Source organism: Alosa sapidissima, chromosome 17 (genome assembly GCF_018492685.1).
Source record: "Alosa sapidissima isolate fAloSap1 chromosome 17, fAloSap1.pri, whole genome shotgun sequence".
NCBI lineage: Eukaryota > Metazoa > Chordata > Actinopteri > Clupeiformes > Clupeidae > Alosa > Alosa sapidissima.
This window is the reverse complement of record NC_055973.1, coordinates 6,816,790-6,840,445: the sequence shown is the minus strand read 5'-3', so window position 1 is coordinate 6,840,445 and position 23,656 is coordinate 6,816,790. Positions and strand designations below refer to the sequence as shown.

General features: G+C 43.5%; 1 protein-coding gene and 1 long non-coding RNA gene across 3 annotated transcripts in view; both read right to left on the bottom strand.

Annotated features, from left to right (window-relative positions):
* Positions 1-654: 654 nt before the first annotated feature.
* Positions 655-866, bottom strand: LOC121687856. Its single transcript, XR_006024429.1, has 2 exons — positions 809-866; positions 655-726 (listed from the first exon to the last, which is right to left on the bottom strand). It is a non-coding gene; the product is annotated as an uncharacterized LOC121687856 (long non-coding RNA).
* A 1,101-nt stretch (positions 867-1,967) lies between these two features.
* flt1 (fms related receptor tyrosine kinase 1) overlaps positions 1,968-23,656 on the bottom strand; it is a 46,402-nt gene continuing 24,713 nt past the window's right edge. For both annotated transcript variants that reach the window (XM_042066973.1, XM_042066972.1), the window contains exons 12-30: positions 20,998-21,106; positions 19,127-19,438; positions 16,982-17,128; positions 16,601-16,732; positions 15,086-15,192; positions 14,137-14,272; positions 13,454-13,558; positions 12,261-12,374; positions 11,864-11,952; positions 8,867-8,978; positions 8,561-8,652; positions 7,940-8,062; positions 7,605-7,716; positions 6,272-6,371; positions 5,964-6,069; positions 5,026-5,129; positions 4,829-4,898; positions 4,574-4,665; positions 1,968-4,196 (exon numbers count right to left, since the gene is read on the bottom strand). In XM_042066973.1, coding sequence (XP_041922907.1) covers positions 4,073-4,196; positions 4,574-4,665; positions 4,829-4,898; positions 5,026-5,129; positions 5,964-6,069; positions 6,272-6,371; positions 7,605-7,716; positions 7,940-8,062; positions 8,561-8,652; positions 8,867-8,978; positions 11,864-11,952; positions 12,261-12,374; positions 13,454-13,558; positions 14,137-14,272; positions 15,086-15,192; positions 16,601-16,732; positions 16,982-17,128; positions 19,127-19,438; positions 20,998-21,106 — 2,286 coding nt within the window. In that variant the 3' untranslated portion in view covers positions 1,968-4,072. The remainder of the gene's footprint in view (positions 4,197-4,573; positions 4,666-4,828; positions 4,899-5,025; positions 5,130-5,963; positions 6,070-6,271; positions 6,372-7,604; positions 7,717-7,939; positions 8,063-8,560; positions 8,653-8,866; positions 8,979-11,863; positions 11,953-12,260; positions 12,375-13,453; positions 13,559-14,136; positions 14,273-15,085; positions 15,193-16,600; positions 16,733-16,981; positions 17,129-19,126; positions 19,439-20,997; positions 21,107-23,656) is intronic.

The window sequence follows — 23,656 nt, the reverse complement described above, 5'->3', positions numbered from 1 at the left end:
TTTTCACGTAGACGGGCCAAACCACTAGGTTTGTGTGTTATATTTGCTTGAGGGTGGTGGGGGTGGGCGGCTGACATTTGGGAAACCTGCGCAGGGAACTCTAGTGAGAGAGCTAATCGACTGACTGACCACTGGTGGAGAACTATGGGTAAGCGATGACCTGTGCTGGGGTCATGAGTTACGACAGAGTAGGGAAGAGGGGGTTGGGGGTGGGGGTGTTGTAAGGGATGCTGGCACTGAATGAATGAATGGGTGGATGTTTTGGACAATGGATGTTTTTTTTTTTTTATTATTATTTTTTTTTTAGCTTTTTTATATATATATATATTCTATCCGCAGAGACGCGAGAGCTGCCTTGTGTGCGGCCTGCACTGGCTGTGTATATGAGACACAGGGGTAGAATGTGACATGACAGCAGGGGAAAAGGTTAGGGAGGGGAAGGGGAAGGGGATTGATCCTGCTTGTCTGGTCTAGTCCAGTCTGGCTCTCAGGATCTGGAGAGGGGAATAGAACCAAAGAACTGGAACCCTTTGGAACCGTAACCGGCTCGGCATGGTCAAGGAATGTCTTTCTGCCCGAGCAGGAATGTTTTGTCTTTTTATATTTTTTCCTGCTTTTTGCATCACTCTCCATACTCTTAGCTACCTACTTTTGTTTTTCATTCAACTACCTTTTTGCCCCTTGTGTAACTTCTCTCTCGCTCTCTCTCTCGCTCGCTCTCTCTCGCTCTCTCTCTCGCTCGCTCTCTCTCTCTCTCTCTCTCTCTCTCTCTCTCTCTCTCTCTCTCTCTCTCTCTCTCTCTCTCTACACTTTCCCCTTGCAATGCTCTCCAGGTTTCTTTATTTTGAACCTGTGAATAAGTGAAGCTTTTTGTGATCTTTTGGTGCTGGATCTCCTTTACTCAGTTCTGGTGCAGTGATGCATGGTGGGTAAATGTTGACACGCACTCTTGCCTCACTTGTATTCTTTGTTTTTAATTCTGTGGACCAATTCCAGCAGGAGGTGGGGAAGAGTGGGCGGTCAGACCTGTGGGAGGAGGGGAACGAGTCAGGGCTCTGTCGAACTCTTTTTTATATTTCTTTTTTGACCTCTTAAGATCATGTGACCTAGGTGCTGCAGCTACTTTCTCTGTGTGGTCTGTGACAATGTGATGGGGGTGGTGGGGAGGAGTGGACAGGCAGGAGGGAGGGGGGGAGAGAGGGGGTGGGGGGTGGGTGCTGACCCGGTAGAACTCGGAACACTGAGCTGGTCTGGAATTCTCTCTCAGGAGTGCCCGTCCCCGGGGCGTGCCAGTGACTGAATGTGTCTGACCCGTCATTGGCCGTCGGCCCCGGTCGGAAGGGTCCAAGCTACGGTGGCGTGGATGTCGGCGGGACTTGAATCACAGACAGAACCACACTGGACTGGCCGGGTCGTGCCGTGTCATTGGACAGCTTCCTGTCGGCTTGAGTGTATGTTGGTTTGTGTTTCATTTTGTTTTTGTTTTCTTTTTTAAAATAATGTACCATTTCTTCTGTTATTTTTTGTTGTTTTAGTGACATGATCAATAAGAACATCTTGGTAGATGTGGTGCCAAGAAAACCAGAACCCAACTTCACCTACCCACTGATCCACCAGCCAAGTTAACACTTAAGTTAACAACTCACTCAACAAGACACGCACACACACACACACACACACACACACACACACACACACGCGGTAACCCACACCTTAGACTCCCACAGTTGATGGTCATATCATGATGGTCAATCCCAGACTCACACTCCAGTCTCGTTGGTGGTGACCCAGAAGACCCCTACACTGGCTCTCTCCCACCTCCCCAGTATCATTTTGGCCCCTCTTGTGTTCATCGTCTCACATTTTGCAATATTTGTGTGTACAGCAGTATTTTAATAAAGAATACCAAAACATACGTCCTTGGTCTTTTTGTCTTTTGTACAAAGGCTGTCTATTATACTGTGTTGTGATATGCAACTTCATAACAGATGTGTGACATATTACATTGCCAAGCCAGTACAGATAATTTCTAAAACACTTCCTGAACATCAAAATTGGCTAACATCAATTACTCATCCCAACAAAATTAAGTGGCAATCACTTGCTTGTCAGCATTGCAATATTGAGAATAACAGCAATAAAGAGAATATAACAAACATAAACAATTTTTTGGTTTCATAACATTGAAATAATACTCCAATTTAAACATAAAAGTGAACTTATAGCTTATATGTGGTTTGGTAGTATATTCCTCAGTGGTAAGCACAAAAGCTTGGCAGTGGTGGTTCTTCATTTTGGTTACAAAAAGTGCTATGGGTGCCGATGCCAGGGCACAGTTTTAAAGGAGGGCAACTTAAATCCCAAAAACATGATGGCACTGAAGTGATCCGAAACTGCAACTGTTGAGCTTTATGTGAACGTGAATACAGCAGAGTAATAGTAGAATAATATCCCATAATATCCCACACTGAGTCACAGTAACAAAGTAATGGCCCCCATAATGAAGTCTTGTAGCATAAACTTCATCTTATGTGGGCGTATATTAAAGGTAATAGGTGATATTCAGTAGTATCTATTTAGCCATGCATGTTTCTGTCATTGTACAATACAATAGCTGATTCTGAGACCAGACCCTGGGGGGTATTTTACGAACATGGCCTGGTGACAAACTAGGGTGTTAACTTGGAGTAAGTGGTAAACCTCCTAATATAAGAGGCCAGTGGCTTCATTCTGCAACATGTCCTGCGAATACCGCCCAGGGCTGGACCTAGAGTCCGCTATCTGTTACCCTGGACTTGATGCATCACCCCAATACTCAAGCAGCTCTATATAAAATCAAATAATAACGTCCAGCATATTAGTGTTTACAGCAATAGTAATTGGGTGGTACATTGTATTGTGCTCTAGTGAAGTACTTGGTACCGGTTATAGCTAAAGCACTAGTTGAGAGATAAGTTCACTTATTTAGCTTAGTAAGGGCTAAGAGGTGTGGTATGGAAAGCTGCCTCTTCTCATTTAAAAAGCACAGAGTTTAGATGGTTTAGTGTCCTACTTTATATTAAGTGTCCTTAATACAGTGTCCTTGTGGAATAAATGAACAAAACATTGCACAGCTCAAGAAAGGACAAATATTGCATAACATATACTAGAGTAGGATGTAGACTTTAGACCTAATTGGAGGTTATGTTTTTTGTTTTGATTTGTTAGTCTGTTGGTTTGTCAGCAGGATTATGTAGACAGACAAACAGGCTGATTTTGATGATCAGTACTTGGAGAAGGGGTACAGTATGAGACAAGAACTCCTTACTATCTTAGAGCAGATCCACATCGAGGGGGCAGATCCACTTTTGTTCACTTTCTTTCACATTGCGACAGGCCATATTGGCCTTGGTGGAGTCCTGCACTCTCTGAGTGCCCTAATAGTCTATTACATACTAAGGATGGACACTACAGTACATATGAACACTTCATATAAAGTGAGGCCAAAAAGAGTGAGTTAGATGAGGTTGTATTAATGGAAGAGCAGAAACTGTTGATGCAGGCACGTCAGAATTAAGTGGTATGGAAAAGGGTCAGGTGAGATCAGAGATACAGTTGGGTGATATCAGCAGGAGTAGGATAGAGTTATAGATAGGATGATGTGCTAGAGTTAGAGTTTAGTGTGGGTGGGTGGTTTAATGTGGTGGTCTCGCTAAAAAAATGTTTTTCACCTATTTCAGGTGATTCAAATAATGGCTCCCATTGTATAAGGCAGAAAACAACTGTACACTCATCACCGATTCCTATTTGTGGGTCCTGAATATTTTTCTATGAATCTAATCCCCTCGATGAATCTAATCTCATCTAATGAAAGGAAAATCTGGGCAGCACTCTAGAAAGATTTTCAAAAGGCTTTGTGCTCAAGATAGTCTGCACAAATAAACATGGCGAAAACAACTGGAGTGCTGTCCAAGGAACAAAAGAAGGGAATGGACATTAGAAGTAATACTCATGTTTGAGATGGAAGGGGCATGTTGTGATGGATGAATGAGAATTGATTTGCCATCGGGCAGTGCGTAAGACACCTGGCCCCTCACTCAGTATCACAGGGGATGATGTGACGATCCGTCTTCCTCTTCACACCAGAGGAGCTGCTCCTACGGGGCAGGGCCTGGGCCTCTCCCATGATGCCTCGGCACCTGATGAGGGAGAGGAGCCTGCAACCATTGAAACGTCTCGGTCAAACAGTGAGCTTCATTCAGACACATGGCTGCTCATGTCGCAGGTGTGATGCATGTTTCAGGGTCTTCTGACTGGAAGTAAATGAGGTGTGGAGATATGACTGATTAAAGGAGAATTCCAGCGATTTTTCATATAGATCTGTTTCTGGAGCGCACTGAGTACTAGTTGTACCAAGTTTGAGTAGCTTCAGCCAACAGTTAGAGCTGCCAGGCAGCTGTAGTGCTAAACACAACTATATGTTACACTGCACACACACTTTTTTTCCCCATCCTGACAGTACTCTGTGACCTCGAGAAACAGAGATCTATCGCCGGAAAAATCGCCGGAATTCTCCCTTAATGTCCTCACTCACTTGCTCAGGTTGCCAGTTTGGAGTTTTTCACTCCATTTGAGGTTCTTCAGCTCCTCTGAAGGTAGAACCATACCACTGTCTGTCTGGTTGTCCTAAGATAAATGTCATGATTTAGTCTGACTGAACAACATGGATTGAAATGTTTTCATTTCTATGGTGCTACGTTTATCAAGGTTTATCAAGGAAAACGTATCCCACTTCTGTATAGGACTTTCCAGACAGACCTGTGTGCATTTTGTTTAGGCTGAAACGCACCTCTGAGCTTTTATCCTGGGGATTTTCTTCAAAGGTACTGATGCCATCTGTCACTCTAGTGTTGATATATCTGAACAAATAGGCAAATGTGAGGTAACATTACACTGTACACATGCTACAGTTAGCATTTAACACATTCATGATGACAGCAGTTGCACATTCTTTCTCAACTCTCTGTTTATACACTGTAATCTCACCCATGATTTGCAGTCCTTTGGCTGGGGTCTCTGTAATCCTGCTGAATAACCACATTGCTTTCCTCACTCAGGAACGTGTCCAGGGGAATATAATCCTTCCCATCCTGGGCAGAGGGATAACATACTGTGGTGTAAAGAAACTAAGCAGGGTTTAAACTCACAACGCAATAAGGTGTTCTCTGGAGAAAAATCCCAGATGTGAAACAAAAGACTGAAACTTTTTCTTTTTATATCAAGAAGAGTTGCCTTGGTTCATTCTTTTATATCACTTCTGGGATAACATACTGTGTGTACATATATACTAAGTATAAGTATAAGTATATATACTCTTTTGATCCAATGAGGGAAATTTGGTCTCTGCATTTATCCCAATCCGTGAATTAGTGAAATACACTCAGCACACAGTGTACACACAGTGAGGTGAAGCACACACTAATACCGGCGCAGTGAGCTGCCTGCATCAACAGCGGCGCTTGGGGAACAGTGAGGGGTTAGGTGCCTTGCTCAAGGGCACTTCATCCGTGCCTACTGGTCGGGGTTCGAACCGGCAACCCTTCGGTTACAAGTCCAAAGTGCTAACCAGTGGGCCACGGCTGTCCAAACTGTACTGTATGTCTGTGTATGGGGTGATGGTGGTGGTGGTGGCGGTGGTGGGGATCAAAGCAAGACAGAAAGTTCCCTGTGAGTAATCTATAAGATAAAAAATAAGAAGGAATATCCACACACAAGCTCCCCTTCTTTTTGTTTATTAAAGTTACACCAAAAGTTTAAAGTAAAAACTATTAAAGTACTTTTGGTGTAACTTTAATAAACAAAAAGAAGGGGAGCTTGTGTGCGGATATTCCTTCCTATTTTTTACGATATCACTTTTTTATCTAGCACCTACTTTTGGATGTGCGTACTTTATGTTTGTTTGGATAATCTATAAGCTAACCCACCTGCTTGACACGTGCCTGTAACAGGTTCCCGAGTGTGTTCACCAGAACAGAGAAGGTGGGCCTCTCACTTGGATTCTTCTCCCAGCAGGCTAGCATGGTGTTGTAGCTACAATAATACATTGAAAAGCCACATTAAGCTTTATTCCCAGCTCATATTCTCTCAGTTACTTAACTAGCAAATAAAAAAGACAATATATCAGTGAAATGATGTACAGCAGGACAACTACATGTACAGTTTCCAGCCTTAAATGCATAAGGAAACACAGTCCGATGTTGTTTGCTTGTTGTACATGGTTAATGTTCCTTACATCTCTGGGGTGCAGTATTCTGGGGCACGCATGCGTCTGCCGTGTTTCAGATGGTGGCAGAACTCCTCGTTCATGCTCAGTCCCGGGTATGGAGAGGCACCTGAACAGCAGGGCAGAACGGGTCAAAACTGAGGCCACAGTTACCGGGTGCAAATAAGGGGATATGGAGTTGAGGATTATGGAGGAAAGAGTTATAGTACTTACTTCATGAATACTCAGCGCATTTTGAATACTGTATGTTATTGTTATGATTATGGTTATGGGATTTGGCAGATGCTTTTGTCCAAAGCGACATACAAATACAAAACAGTATAATACTTACATTTCACAGGGAACAATTTAAAATGTTGATCAGACTATAGCAATAGAATAGCAATAATAAACAACAATGTCAATTCAATCAATAGCCTAATGGAATAAACAATGAAAATGAAGGAAAATAGCAATAATAAACAATAATGTATTCTAGAAATCTAGACGCACCCTAGCGGCAGCAAATGTAATTTGCAGCCAGGGTAGTCTAGCAACTCTCCGTTGGCTTGCGAGCTGGAAAAATAAAACTTCTATCAGGCTAATCACATCGTGTATAGAGTCGGCGACGGTTCCACGTGAATTTCCTGCTACTTGAAAACAAAGAAGATGGATGCTGCTGCTGGACTCGAGTTAAGCTTTTTTTAAATTGGCAAAAGTTTGATCAACTAGCCAACTAGCTCTGCTGGTGAGAAAATGCATGGGACTCATGAGTTGTAGCGCTATCCTATTGTGTGCAGAGGAAATTTGAAAGACAACCGTTTATCGCACCCATCGGATTGAGCGATGCCAATGGTAAGTTCCCAGACCCTACATCTTGATGTGGGTCTGGCTCGTCAGGCTAACAATAATGTCCATTCAATCAGTAATATAATAAAATAACAATAACAATAGCATGGTAAGACTACAGTGAGGAGAATATCAATAATAAACAACAATGTCAAATTGATCAACAGCCTAATGAAAATAAACAATACTATACAAACCATAACACATAAGAAGTGCTTAATAAACTAAGTGCATGTTGAACAGATATGCCTTTAGACCCCTTTTGAAAGACCCAAAACTATCCCAGGAATGTAGAGCACTGGGCAACTCATTCCACCAACAAATGTGTATGTGTGTGTGTGTGTGTGTGTGTGTGTGTGTGTGTGTGCATGTGTGTGTGCGCGCTTTCTTGCGTGCGTGTGTGCGTGCGTGCGTGCGTGCGAGCGTGAGAGGGAGTGTGTGTGTGTGTGTGTGTGTGTGTGTGTGTGTGTGTGTGTGTGTGTTAGATAGTCATATTGACATAAGGATGACACACCCAGAGAGAAGATCTCCCACAGCAGGATGCCAAAGGACCACACGTCGCTCTGGGTGGTGAACACCTTGTCAAAGATGGACTCTGGGGCCATCCACTTCAGAGGCAACCTGGCCTGGGTTGACAAAGACAAAAACAAACAAACAACATACAGAAGCAGATAAGCAATCAACAAACATTTGTCCATATGTAACATATGCCCATATACAAACAAAAAAGCAGACAAACAGACAAACACACTTATTTATTTTACCAGAACAGTAGTTGAGTTTAGAATAGATCAAGACCAGATGATATAGTGGACCTGTGATCTTCATCACAGGATGTTAGCAACTCACATCTCCCTTGCGTACATAGTCAGGGTTCTTGTAGATGTCTCGCGCCAGACCGAAGTCGCAAATCTTCACAATGTTGTTATCGGAAAGCAAGATGTTCCTGGCAGCCAGATCACGGTGGATACACTGCCAGCCATAGGTTCAGAAAACACTACTGTCAATATTGGTTAAAGTGCAAGACAAGTGTAAAAAGTGTGAAGTTGTGAAGTTAGACACATTCTGATGACCTCTAACAGACAACATGAAGAGCTATCATGTTAGTTACCAATGGTCGGAAAGGTTCATTTTGAAATGCAATAGGTTAAAGGTTACTAGCTATCATGTTAAATAATGTAATAAGCAACATAACTAATTTGGCTTCTTCATCAAAGTAATGTAAGTTATTACATTTGATTACTTTTTGATTGACATACAAGAGGCAGTGCAACTTTAAACAAGAGCCCAATAAAAAACACAAAACATTTGAGCACATTGGCAAATTAATGGAGCCTGTGTGTGTGTGTGTGTGTGTGTGTGTGTGTGTGTGTGTGTGTGTGTGTGTGTGTGTACACGCCATGTCATGTTTATAACATGGTCATGTTTGTGTGGTATAGATGCAAAGCACTACTAAACAGGTTATGTCACCTTTCGAGAGGACAGAAACTCCATGCCTCTGGCCACCTGGAAACTGTATGAAATTAAGTCCTCAAAGAGGAGAGGAGACTCCAAAGTCCAAACTGAAGAAGAAGAATGGAGGGCAAAGACTAACATCTCAATAACAAGACCAGAAACATGAAGGTTATATATTATGTACAAAGACATGTAATCACACAGTTAACTGCTAACTGCTAACAGGTAACTGAACAACAACCAAATTATTTGTTTGTCTATTTGTTTGTTTGTTAGTTGGTTTGTTTATGATGTATTATTATTTCATATCTCTGCCTCTACCTTGGCTCTCTTCCTCTTCCTCTCTCTCTTCGCCAAACCCTGAACTGACACTGCTTTGGCTACTGGCCACGCTCAGCAGACGCCTGTCCCCGCCATCCCCCTCTCCTCTCACCTGAAACACAACGCTCTGGTCAGGCTGGGTCAGGTCAGAGAGTAGAAATGTTCTTACATACAGGAACAGGCAGTGGTGTACTACGTGATACGCAGGACTACACAGTATACCCACTTAAAAAGCATCGCCATCTCAGTATACCCACTTAAAATATGCAAGGATACATATTAACATTTGGGGTTAATCATAGTATACCCACTACAGCTAACTACTACTACTTCACAATATATCCACTATAACTAGACTACACCACTGGGAACAGGGCTAACGTTTATATGGGAGTTAGAGAAACAAAGTCTGTTGCTCTAAAGACGGCAGAGGGAATTCCGTATGCTGCCCTGTGTATGTAAAATCAGAGGTTGGTTCTCCAGATGTTGATTTCAGGGCAGATGTTGAGAGGTACGCTGTCTGGTCAAGACTGTGAAGTTTTTGATCTTAACACAACAGCTGAATGGCGAAGAAAACAAGTGTTGGTAAAGACACTTCATTAGGAGAGGGAAAAAGACAATATCACTTTTCATATTTTTGAACATGTAATATTCAGCAAGCATATAAATTCCCATAGTGCTTTGCTTGACTCTGTTGGCCAAATGGACACAGAGTTGTGCCCAGATGCGGAGATGGGCACCGCTGGGTGTTGGCTAGTTGGTAACACTTTATAATAAGGTGTCATAATAAATAGCAGACTAGTCCAGGGGTTCTCAAACTTTTGTGGGCCGGGGACCCCTCATGGAGTCGAAAATTCTCCAAGGACCCCTCATAATCACAACACATAAAACTTAAGTTAAGTACCGGTATGTTAGATGCTTATGTTATATGTATTTTATAAAACATAGAGGGCTAATACCACAATAGTCATGTTAGCAAACTTCGACAGTATGTAGGATTTTTTAAAGGTTTGTTGTTTCTTTGTCAAATGTAGGCCTATTGTGTTGAACACACAGTGTTTGCTTCACATAACTTTCATTTTGTTGGCGGTTAAAGTGTTTTGACGTATTGATGTAACGTATCAGCAGGTCAATTGGGCAAACACTGACACTGTAGCATTTTTCGCCATATAAGACAATTTCATATTTTGTAGCAAACTTTGTCAGGGACCCCCTGACAATGTGCTGCGGACCCCACTTTGAGAACCAATAGACTAGTCATTACCTAACCCTTTGGTAAAGGTGCTCTAAGCGATGCTGGGTAACGTCATTTCTGTTGACTTTCAAACAAAACAGAGAGCTAGCTCGCTACTTCCTCCCCCTCCCTCCCGTGCTGCTCCCGTGCATTTGAAGCTCTCCTTCAATTCCTCTGTGATTTGCTGGAACAGTTATGTTTTATGGGCTAGGTTTGATCAGGTTGTTTTTGTTGCCGTTTTTGGAGCCTGTGCTGTCCACAGAGATCGCATTTTTTTACAGTGCATTCAGGACACAGACAGCTGGCGGTTGGTTAGGTGATGTTTGCAGTAAGTGTCATAACATGTTTTAGCCTAAAAAACGTGTGGCATCGCTAAGAGTAGTGGTTTTCAAAGTGGGGGGCACGAGGGCCTCAGCAAGATGGAAAGAAATATAAAAGCAACAAATAAATACATTTGAAAATTTTTAAATATACCCATTACTATGAGGGTTGTTCATACAATGCCATTATAATAATTTGTCACATATCTGAACATTATTTTCCATGATAATGACTGGGAATAATAGTAGAGTGATAGCTCTCATATAGCAGAAAGCCCCAAATGTAATTTTACACACTGTATGCTCCATCACAAAGTGCTTGTGGCTAAAATAATTATTAGGATTAGCTTAATGATTGGTTTAATAACACATCAAGATGTCCTTGGCCAGAACCTAGTGGTATTTGGGGGGGCCTTGTCAAGGAAAAGTTTCGGAACCCCTGGCTTAGAGCACCTTTAACATTTGTAAATTGTTACTAAAATATCTATTTGGCACAAGTTAATAGTTACACCATTACTGGTGTAAGAAATGCAATGAAATTGTGTTTGTAAAGATGTAAAGTGCTTATTGGACTTTGGGGAGGGATTTTTGAGGGATTGGGAATGTGGGTTGTGGTTTAGGCTGTGTCGAGACTGTGTGTGAGTGTTGGGTGTTGGATTGTGGGGGCAATAAAGACAGAAAACTATTAACTTGTGCCAAATAGATATTTTACTAACAATTTACAAAAATTAACAAAGGGTTAGGTAATGACTAGTTTGCTATTTATTATGGTACCTTATTATAAAGTGTTACCGGCTAGTTTCTTGCTTTGAAAGTGTCACTGAACCATTTGACCTTTTCTTGTTAGTTCATGGTGCTTACAGTAGACAGGCACTTGGTGATGGTATCACCATATGGTAAATAAAGGCAGATTAAAGAAGTGAAACATAACACAAGAACAGACGAATTGTGACAGAAGGAAGTACTGGCCTATTTGACAAAGAGGAAGTATCACATAGGTGCAAAAACATTATAATACTCTTAAAAGAGTGAACAGCCCTGGGAACACAGGAGGCCCGCGGGCAAACGACAGTGATGATGTTACTGTGGGTACAATGACATTGGCAATTACCTGTGATGCCAACCATAAGAATATGAGTTTTAAACGGGCTAATGCTATGACAAGGAAGTGAACTGCATATCAGTATGGGAGTGTGATGCTATTTTAATAAACCAGACCAATTGTCACTAGCTAAGCCTAACTATGGGTAGAACTGTCACTGCAAGCTGATTAGAGGGGATAAATGGATGGATGGATAGAAGTTGAATGGATAGATGGATGGATGGATGGATGGATAGATGGATAGATGGATAGATGTGTGTATGTATGTATATATGTATGGATGTACAGTATGTATGGATGGATATGATATGTAGATGAAGACCTGCAGTGCTTCACCTCACCCTGTTCATTAGGAACACCTGACGCTTGCTCTTCAGGTATGCAGACAGGTTTCCATGTCTGCAGTACTCCACAATGACCATCAGGGGCCCTGCTGAGGTGAAACACTAATGAACCTGACACCTGACCCACCAAGACCAAGAGCTTTGGGGACATGCATTATGTTCACTTAAAAGAAAATCCTGCATACTTGTACAGACACATACATACATACATGCACACACACACACACACACACACACACACACACACACACACACACACACACACACACACACACACACACACACACACACACACACACAAAGATACACAAATATTGGTACAGATATAAACTGACACACTTACAAACACATAAACAAATACATTCACTTTCACCAACATTTCACACATACACACCTCCAGGTTTGGTACAGGCTCCCAGTAAATTGACCACATTTAGGTGATGTCCAATATGGTTGAGAATCTTCAACTCAGTCATCAGAGCCTTGTGCTCACTGGGTGTGGCTCCCTCTAGTGGAATGCAAATGCAACTACATTTTTACACAAAACGTAATGTCTGTAACAGTGGCAACACAAAAAGAATATAAAAGCTTCTATACACATTGGGGAACATTGGCCAAAATGCACATATCATATAATTGAAGACTTCAAGTCTTATCTTACTGTCTAACATCATGCGTTTTGTGTTGCGAGTTTTGTGTAGTATTACAAACGTCATGAGTTGAATACCACAGAAGTGGGTTATCGTTGGCATTTGAGTGTGTGTCCCACTTCTGCTGAGGTGTGTGTGTGTGTGTGTGCATGCGTGCGTGTGTGCGTGTGTGCGTGCATCATGCATGCGTTCGTGCATGTATGTGTCTGTGTAGATGTGTGTGCGAGTCTTACTGTCTAACATCATGCGTTGTGTTGCGTGTTTTGTATAGTATTACAAACGTCCTGACCTTTCTAAACTTCTAAACAACAAATATGTATTGTTTTAACATGGTCATTGGTCATACACATTTATCAGAGAAATTATCTACAAAGTCATCCGAGAAGGAAAATAGGGAGCTACATTCCTTATTGCACTATATAGCTTATGTCCAGGGGGCTATATAGGGGCTATATGGTGTGAATGAATTTCATATGTGAGGTCAATTTTCAGTTGTGTATATGAATGCATTTCAGTGTATGTGAGAGCGTTTCAACAGTGTATGTAAAAGGTTTCACTATAGTTTCAATTGGAGCTTTTCGGTTGTGTGTGTGGGAAGCTAATATTTCAGTTGTCTATGTGTGAGGCTTTCACTATAGCGTGTGAACGGTTTCATATGTGTGTGACAGGATGTGGTGTGGATATAAGTGCATTTTATTCTTACTAGTGTGTTTGAGAGCATTTCAAAAGTGTATATAAAAGGTTTCACCAGTGTTTATGAGAGGTTTTTTAGTTGTGTATGTAAGCGTATCATTTTTAAGTTGTTTATGTGAAAGCTTTTCACTGGTATGTGACTGAGGTTTTCAGTATAGTTTGTGAATGAGTATTTTACGTGTGTGTATGCAGGCTAGTTCTGAATAATGTCCCAGATGGCCCCTCATATATAACCCCTCTATACCTTTCAGCATCTTGACGGCCACTGTGCTGCAGCCATAAGAACTCCCGATGCCAAACGCGGATGCCTGCACCACCTTCCCAAACGCTCCCTGTCCCAGAGGCCTCTCTGCCAGACACACATGATCACACACTCAATACTGAATCTCAATAACCAACACTTACAGCCAATAACTAAAAATCACACAACCTTTCATATGACAAATCCAAACTTCATGAACCACCTAATATTCATTTATATGGCATTTTCAAATTTAACAAAAATAAACCAGCCACAGTTTTTAGTTGTGAAGTAAATCTTTCATCTTTTCTGATCAAATGCATATCACATAAAGTAATTGATGTAATTCCACCAGTCTTCCGATGCACTGTTCGACTGCACGCTGTGTCTCTATTTACTCTGCCTGTGCTGTTTCCGTTTTACAGGTCCCTTAGTGTTGTTACATTGGGACAGTTGCCCACCCAATTGGGCTATTTTACTCCAACATTCTATTAATGATTTCATCATTTGGGCTATATTTTATTTTCATACTGTAAGGTGTTCAGCACTCTGTAGGCAGGATTTTTCCAGTATGATCTGGCAACCCTGATAGTGAGCCAGAGGCACCCCAATGTGCAAAATCTGGCAGTCAGTCATATACACAATCAAACACCATAAAGCCATGTAGGCATCACCCTTCTGTGTACCGAGTTTGAGGTGGTCCCGAGGAAACTCCCACTGGGCAGGGTCAAATTGCAGCCTATCACATTGCTCGGCCAGAGGTCCCTCCCCTGGGTCCAGGATGATAGACAGGTACTCGGGTTTAGTGGCTGAGTGGCGCGGCTGTCGGAGAGAGAGGAAGAACGTCACAAGAAGCTAATGTACCTGAGCTATAACCTGTAGCTATAACTCAGGCCTACAAAGCAAGGTGCCAACAACGGCAAGAGCATCATTTAGGTTCCCAATGAGTGCAGCTTTAAATAAGACATATAGTTTTACTGTATATTCGCCTTATTCACCAGCAGATGGTGGTGGTAATGCACTCTGTTTGCAAACTGCCAAAAAAAACTCACTGAAGAAGAACAGGCCAGTGAACCTTTCTTCTTTCTTTTTTGTGTGTATGTATAAAGGTAATTTGTAATGCTGTATCTGAAGCTAAGCCATTGATAATTATCATAATAATGAATTATTGACCTATGCATGTATTGGTAGGATCCATTTGGTTTTTGTTATTCATTTTTTGGAAGAAGAATTGGATCTAATAATTTGGATGACCCCCAGAAGTGACTCTGTGGGACTCCTGAGGACTTTCCCTGTTAAATAAAGGTATCATCGAACAAATCAACTGAGTTAAGTCTGAACAGAAACTTCTCATGAAAGTGAATAGAGCATTTGTATCTGTCAGATTTGTCAATGATGTAACAGGATGGGCCTGTCTGATTTTAAGCCCTGAAATGTAAACACAAGCCACAACTTTTTTCCCAAGAGGAGCGTTTAAGAGGAAGGGAATAGTGTCCTTGAACTGAGCTTCATTTTGCTGCTGTCAATTCCAAGTATTTCTCTGTTTTTATCTTTTATAACGCAAGGGGCCACATTTAGCCGTGAGAAGCTTTGGCAGTGGGATGTGGAGGGGAAGTTTTGATTGGCCGCCGTCACCTGTTTGAGTTTGCGAATGAGGAGCGTGAGCAGAAGCCAGAAGACGGTGGCCACCACGCATGCACACACCAGCGTGAGAACCTCCAGAGACACCTCCTCAGCTGAACCTAGAGCACAGCAATGCAGGAACACAAGCAGAGGTTCATTACACACTCACACACACGCATGCATGCATGTACGCACGCCCGCACACACACACACACACACACGCACACACACACACACACACACACACACACACACACACACACACACACACACACATTTTACCCCACACATACACACAAATATGCATACACACACGCACACACACACACACACACACACACACACATTTTAGCCCATATATGCACACAAATATGCATACACACATGCAGATAAACACCAACACACACAAACACACACATATACAAACACACGCACACACACACACACAAGCATGCATGCACACAAATGCAGACGCACAAATGCACACACGCACGCATACATGCATACAGTATACATATGCACACACACACACAGCATAGCAATCTCAAGTTCTTTGACAAGAGGGGAAAGAACTAGTCAGTATTTGCACGTGTCTGTGTGTGCATGCGCTTGCACTGATAACCCAAGCTGGGGAGGGGGTAATAATCATGGTGGGGAGACTTTCCAGTAAATGTTCAGTATGTAGTACTTCTCCCATCCCAAAGGGGGCGCTCAAATGTCATTACTACAGCCGCTACGTGAAAAACCTCACAAACAGGCATAACAGCCTCTCCCACAGAATGCCATTCATCTTGCCCGATTTTGTTTTGAAGATGCAGAAATAGCTAAACAGTTTATGGGTTGCAAACCAAAGGCCTTCCGTAGGAAATCAAAAAGGGAGACAACTTCCTTCCTGGTTCATCAGAACACAACAACACCAGCCTAACCCCCCCCCCCCCCCCCCCCCCCCCCCCCCACCCTCTAAACCCCTCTCCACCCCCCACCAACCCTTCTCCTTGAGCTGGCGAAGAGGCGTCCGCTCGCTCTTGTATCCGGAGGTCTCCCTCTCTGTGCAACAGGAGGGGTGGGGGGTGCTGCTAGGAGCTAATTAGTTCCACCAGATTCCAACGTCACCAGACACTTATCAGGCTCTTCACATGGGGCTGGTTGGTCTGAGGTCCTTGGCCCTCCTTGGCCGATAAGAGCACCTGGACTCAGGCACTGTTTATTTGCCGAAGATTTGTAGCCTCCTCGGTTTCCTGCCTCCGCATTGTGCTGGTTCAGATGGACGGGGCGGCCATGTGTTCAGTTCACGTCGGAGCATCTCTTGTCTCGCTGTGTTTTTGCTGGGCTAAAATTAGACGCTTAGAGGCGCTTCTGCATTCAGAGGCTGAACAAATGTTTAGATTGGTCATTCAGAGGAAGAGAGAGAGAATGCTGGATTTTCATGAAAGAGACTGAAATAGGAGTGAAACAAGTGGACGATGAGGATGTCATCTTTTTCGGGCAGTGTGATGCAGGGTAATTTGAGTTACGGTCTGTTCTCACCTTCAACCCAAACGTAGGCGGAGCTTTCCACAGATCCCCTCTCATTGGTGGCTTGGCAGGTGTACAAGCCCTCATCCTCGACTGTGATTCGCTCAATGTGGAGAGCCCCGCCCTCTGGTGCCATCATGATGCCTTGAGAAAGAAAGGAAGAGAGTGAATGAAGGAAAGAGAGAGAAAGAGAGAGGGGAACATTTCAAAAAGCAAAGAAGAAGAGAATGAAGATAGGAGAGGGTCAGAAGATATACAGCAAGAGAGAAAAAGAGAAAGGAGAAATAAGAGGAAGAACGATACAGAGACAGAAAAAGAGAGAAGAAAAGACAGACAGAGGGAGGGAGAGAGGGAGGGAGAGAGGGAGGGAGGGAGGGAGGGAGAGTGTCTCACCGGACACCTGGTGGAGCCTCCTGTGGTCCTTGTACCATGCGACGCGGGGCGGCGGGACCCCTGTGACGGGGCACTGCAGGGTCACTGAGGTGCTGACGTTCACTCTGCAGTCGCTCAGGTTCTGCAGCAGCAATGGAGCCGCCAGGGCTACAGGGACAGAAATCACAACCTCATAAGACTCAGTGTGTGAGTGTGTGTGTGTGTGTGTGTGTGTGTGTGTGCATGAGTGTATACCAGCGTGTATGGGGGTTCACGTGTGTGCGTGTGTGTGTGTATGTGTGTGTGTGTGTGCATGAGTGTATACCAGTGTGTATGGGGGTTCGTATGTGTGTGTGTGTGTGTGTGTGTGTGTGTGCATGTGTGTTTGCAAGCGTGTGTATATGTGTGTGTGTGTGTGTGTGTGGGGGGGGGCGTGCGTGCGTCCATGTGCGTACGTGCATGTGTGTGTGTTTCTCGTTCTGTTCGCCAGATTTCATGCCAGAGGAGGTCTTGTTGATGTTGTCATGTCTAGTGGAATGTATGATGTTTTCTGATAGAAAATGAGTCCACACAATCCCAAATGAATGCTTCGCTATGAAGAGCAATGCGTCACCACTCATGAATGGCATAAATACCGTGCCAACATTACAATTGCTCAGCAAACCACTTACATAATGTGTGACGTTTCATGTTGTTTCTCACTTTCTCTGTTCTCATTCACTGCTGTAGTTTTGTGAAGAGTGCAATGAATTGCTATTCTTTTGCTGCAACATTTGGACTGTTCTGGAATGTTTGACTTGCAGCCAATGGGAGCTCTGCCATTTGGTGACAACCCTGCGGTCACTGGTGTGACACAAATTGTTGAAAATGGACTAAACCATGATTTCCGCTACAGCTGACAGGGGACTGGCTCACGTTCGCTTGGGCCTAAAACACAATTTCCTTCCAACTTGGACTACAGGGACGTCACTTTTTTTTTAGTGGCGGACCCAAAAGTTAAGTTGGGATCTCGGCCATATTCAATATTAATCCTGAGAAGAAAAAAAAAAACCTTTCTGCTACCGAGGTAACTTCACCTAACATGTGTTAAAATCTTTAATTGAAGAAATCCCTTGGGTCTTTTTTTCTAAAGGAGGCCACGCATACACATAACCGTGGTGGTAGAAAGCAGATGAATATAGCTGGTTACCGTGACGAAACTGATTGTTGTTTCAAATACCTTCCTCCCGGACACAATTGATTATTGTCTCTTCCCTTGGTGCGGTGACAGGCTCTGATTGGTTGATTGTTCTGGCGGCCATGCGGAGAGCCTGTAAATATGGCATGTGGGGAAGTGCCATTGTTTCCCCTTCCTCCCACCCAAGCGCCATTCCCACGTGAAAGAGGTGGTGGTGGTGAGGAGCGCCTGGGGAGGGGCCGCAGGAAGTTCACAGACCCAGTTTCCCAAGGACCGCTCTGAGTGTGTGTGTGTGTGTGTGTGTGTGTGTGTGTGTGTGTGTGTGTGTGTTTTAGTGTATGTGTATTTCAGTGTGTGTGTATGTGACTGTGTGTTTGTGTGTGTGCACGTGTGTGAGTGTGTATGTATGTGTGTGTGTGTGTGTGTGTGTGTGTGTGTGTGTGTGTGTGTGTGTGTGTATGTGTATGTGTGTGTGTGTGTGTGTGTGTGTGTGTGCGTGTGTGTGTTTGTAGTTCTTCATACGCAGCTGTGTTTCCTAGGTGTGTCACAAACGGAATAAATATGCTTATGTGGCGTGCACTACGTGTCCAAGTGACTGAGTTGTTGTGCGTGAGCATACACATGTGGAAGCCTGCACCTCTTATTCAAGTAAGGTTACTCAGTGTGTCAACCACAGTAATATGTCTGTGGAGAGAGAGAGAGAAAGTGTGAGAGAGAGAGAGGTAGAGAGTGAGAGGAAGAGAGAGAGAGAAAACAAACTGACCTTTTTTGCATATCTATATATGTGTAGGTAAGTGGGTGTTCAAGTAAACATGTATATGAGTCAGTGTGGGTGTGTCTTTGTGCGTGTGTGTGTATTTGTGTGTTGGTGTTAATATGTCTGGTGAATAGTATGTTGCATGGATGTGCATGTGCGGGCATGTGAATGTGTGTGTTTGTGCGTGCGTGCGTGCGTGCGTGCGTGTGTGTGTGTGTGTGCACGGTCTTACCGGTGACCTCCACTTGTGCATCCTGATGCACGCGCTCTCCCGTCAGCAGGTGTCGTGCCGAGCATCGGTACAAGCCTGAGTGCGCCATCGTCAGGTTGCTTAGCAACAGCAGTAGCATTTGGGAGAAGTCGTCCTGCGTCTCCTCACCCCCCAGGGCGGGGCCAATGACTTGGGGCGTGGCCTGGGACCTGTCCATCACACGGTGCCATGACAACTCCAAGTACAGGTGCCTGCTGACGGAGCAGGACAGGTCGAGGTCCCCGCCCTCTGTCGGCTTCTCCCCCACTCGCACCGCAAAGCCCTCAGGGACATCTGTAATTGGACGACATCAATGTCAATCAAAATTGTTCCTATTTAAAAGAGCCCTCCCTCTCAGAGAAAAAGATGCTGAGGTAGGATCCCTCAGCCCAAAGCTGCACCTTCCACATGGGACTCTTTGGAGTGGAGACCGAACCACGTCTTTCCTTTGATGACAATGTTGAATAGCCATTGTCGGTAAAAGTAGCAAGAGGACTCCGGTGAAAAGGCTTTTTATTTACTTTAGCTATTTGAAACTTCCCGTGGAAACCGCTCGAGGCTTTCCTGATGGACGGGAATGTTTATCTTTGGCGAACACCGCTGCGACGCTCAAAATAAAGAGCCTGAGGCTGAGCGGACCAGGGGAAGGGGAGCGATAAGGGCCGCAGGTTCCTGTTCTCTTACGGGACACACCCCGTCCCACTCCACTCCACACACACACACACACACTACAGACACACACTACAGACACACACACACACACACCATCCTGTTGTCATGACAACCGACACATGCACATCAACTCTTTTCTAAGTTGGGTTGGAGGTGTGCTGGGAAGTGAGGGAGACAAGGAAGGAAGACAGGAAACTGAGAGACAGGATGTGAGATAGATAGACAGATAGATACAGATAGATACAGATAGATAGACAGGTAGATACAGATAGATAGATAGATAGATAGATACAGATAGATAGATAGATAGATAGACAGATAGATACAGATAGACAGATAGATACAGATAGACAGATAGATAGATAGATAGATAGATAGATACAGATAGACAGATAGATACAGATAGACAGATAGATAGATAGATAGATAGATAGATAGATAGATAGACAGATAGATACAGATAGATACAGATAGATAGATAGATAGATACAGATAGACAGATAGATAGATAGACAGATAGATAGTAGATAGATAGATAGATAGATAGATAGACAGATAGATAGTAGAGTTGATGTCAACAGAGTTGCACATCAACTCTTTTCTGAGTTGGGTTGGAGGTGTGCTGGGAAGTGAGGGAGACAAGGAAGGAAGACAGGAAACTGAGAGACAGGATGTGAGATAGATAGATTCAGATAGACAGATAGATACAGATAGACAGATAGATAGATAGATAGATAGATAGATAGATAGATAGATAGACAGATAGATACAGATAGATACAGATAGATAGATAGATACAGATAGACAGATAGATAGATAGACAGATAGATAGTAGATAGATAGATAGACAGATAGATAGATAGATAGATAGATAGATAGATAGATAGATAGATAGAAAAAGTGAAACAGAGAGAGTGAGAGTGAAAGGGCTAAGTGATTTGTGTGGCCCAGCTTACAGAACAGAAGAAAGAGAGGACAGAGAGCAGGAGAGGGAAATAGCACTGGAGGAGGACAGCCAGAGGTATTGTATGCTTTGGCTCCCGGCCGCCATTGTTACCCCATGGTGACCAATACTAAAAGTACGAGCACCGAGCACGCAGCCCAAGGAACAAAGGCAGAGGCTGCGGATGCCACCGATGACCTACAGCCAACGAGCCCCGGCTGGACCCTCTCCACCGCACCTGTGACATAGAAGAGGATGTCCATCTCATCTTCCCCCACCACGTTGGACGCCACGCAGCGATACACACCAGACACGGACGCCTCTGAGACAGTCAGAATTCCCACGGTCTGTGGAGACACACACACACACACATATGCACAAACACAGATGGAGACACACACACACACACACACACACACACACACACACACACATATGCACAGACACAGATGGAGACACACACACACACACACACACACATTTTATTCGCTTTTTTCCAAAGCGACTTACAAAAATGAGGAATAACATTCAAGCTACAATGCAGAGGAGTACTAGTCAAAGTGGTACAAGAAGACAGAGGTAGAGGAGGGAAGAAAGGGAAGCGCATGCTACCACACAGGGTCAGATGGATACACACACACACACACACACACACACACACACACACACACACACACAACCCATACATACATAGCCAAACACAGTTACACACACATATACAGACATATACACACATACACACACAAACACAAACACAAATTCGACCCACAGACAAGTATGCACATATGCAGAGGTGGAAGTCTTACCATGTATTGGTTCTACTTCTGTACTTAACACACAGATGCAGTCACCCAGACATACACACACGCAAACACACACACACACACTATAACTCACTTCAATGGCTCATTTTACCACCCACTTTTTCCGCTAAGCCACTGCATAGGACAATGGGGAACCACATGCCAGCAGTCCTACCCACCACTTACCCATAGACCCCAGTCAATACATTTAACACACACACACAGAAAACACTTTTGTCCAAAAAAACACACTCTCATTCACACACAAACGGATACAGTATGTTTGCCACTTACAGTCGTGGCCAAGAGGTTTTTCCTGTTGTATGTGTTGTATGTGGATGCGTGCATGCCATACGTGTGCGTGTCAGCCCTCATGAGTCTGCTGTGTCGTGTCTACGGCCTGTTTGTTCCTGTATCTCTGGCCTTTAATGAGTTTACACACTTATTGTCTGGTGTGTATAGAACAGTATGTGAGAGTGCTGTTTGTCCAGTGTGTGTGTGTGTGTGTGTGTGTGTGTGTGTGTTTAAGTGCGTAAGAGAGGTGTGTGTTGCCTGTATCGCCTCTGGCATCTCGAACACAGGCAGGATGCACACATGTTGGTGACTATCTATCAGCTTAGTAAACTATTTATTTAAACATAATTTACAGAGTCTCTGGTATACGTGAGTGCACGTTTCTGCCTGTGTTGTGTGTGAGTGTGTGTGTGTGTGTGTGTGTGTGTGTGTGTGTGTGTGTGTGTGTGTGTGTGTGTGTGTGTGTGTGTGTGTGAGTGTGTGTGTTGGGGTGGGGGTGGGGGATCTTGATGCTCATAGCCCATTCCAACACAGAGCATTATTCACCTTGATGGCGTTTTACAAACGGAAGTTCGGGAGGAGCGTGACGGAATTAGCCACGCCTCCTTATTCAATCAGTCAGGTTACTTATTCGCAGTCTACCTGCCGAAGTTGCAGCATCGGTGTTACTCCGCTCGCAACCCACCACCTCCCCTTACACCTCCCGTCTTCCATAGTTAAAGAATAAGGGGGTGTATGGTGGAATCCTGCCTGCGCAGTCGACTCTGGCACGAATCCGCGAAGCCCTTCAGGACCATGGCCAGAGACCTCGCCAAACATGCTTTTCTATTATGTTTTTATGTATTATGCTTTTATGTCTTTACGCAAATTCAGGAATGTGAACTAGTGAATTCAGGTTTGTGTATCATGGGTAATAACAATGACAAGCCCACTGAACTTTTTACATGTTTTATTTTACTTAATTCACTCTTGTTACATTTTATGTGTATTCAGGTGTGAGTGTGTTTTTATGTGAGTCTCCCTAAAACTTTGCTGAATGGCAAGCCACCTATTACTCCCTTAGCTAATACCCCACCTACATTTTACAATTGCTAAAACACTAAACTCCATTCTCTGAACGAAATTCTCAGTTGCTTAAACACATTTTTTGAATCGATCACCTTTTGGCAAAACCATATAAACCATACAACAGTTTTCACATATAAAACATAATTTGCAGATCTCATAGACTAATTTTTGCAAAACTCTAACTCTGTATTTTTGGAAGGTAGTGCCTTGAAATTGAAAAGAGGAGACATCTGAGGTTTCTGTGTCTAAAGTAGAGAAATGTGTTTAGAGTTTTGCAAATCAACATGTGTACTGTTTATGCAAAAATGTGCTTATACAGTCGTATGCAAAAGTTTGGGCACCCCTCTGAGATTTCATGACAATTTGCTCTTCCTTTATAATAGAAGATCACAGCAACAAGATTTGTTTTCCTACAAAGATGTAGATGTTTGAGTGTTTTCCAGACCAAAATTCTTAGAGTAGCATTACATAGTTTTATTATAATAAAATAAAATGCAAAAAATGGACCTGTATGGATTTATAGCTGACAGGTTGCAGCACAAAACTGCTTTGATTAGCTCGTTAGCAAAGATGTAAACCAAGATGTGGTAGGCCAACAAAAGTAGGGGAAAGACACAGGCGAAGGATGGTTAAAATAGTCACAGAGAAGCCACAGACCACCTCCAGAGAACTACAACAACATCTGGCTGCTGATGGTGTAGTTGTTCACCGTTCCACAATCCAGCGTACTTT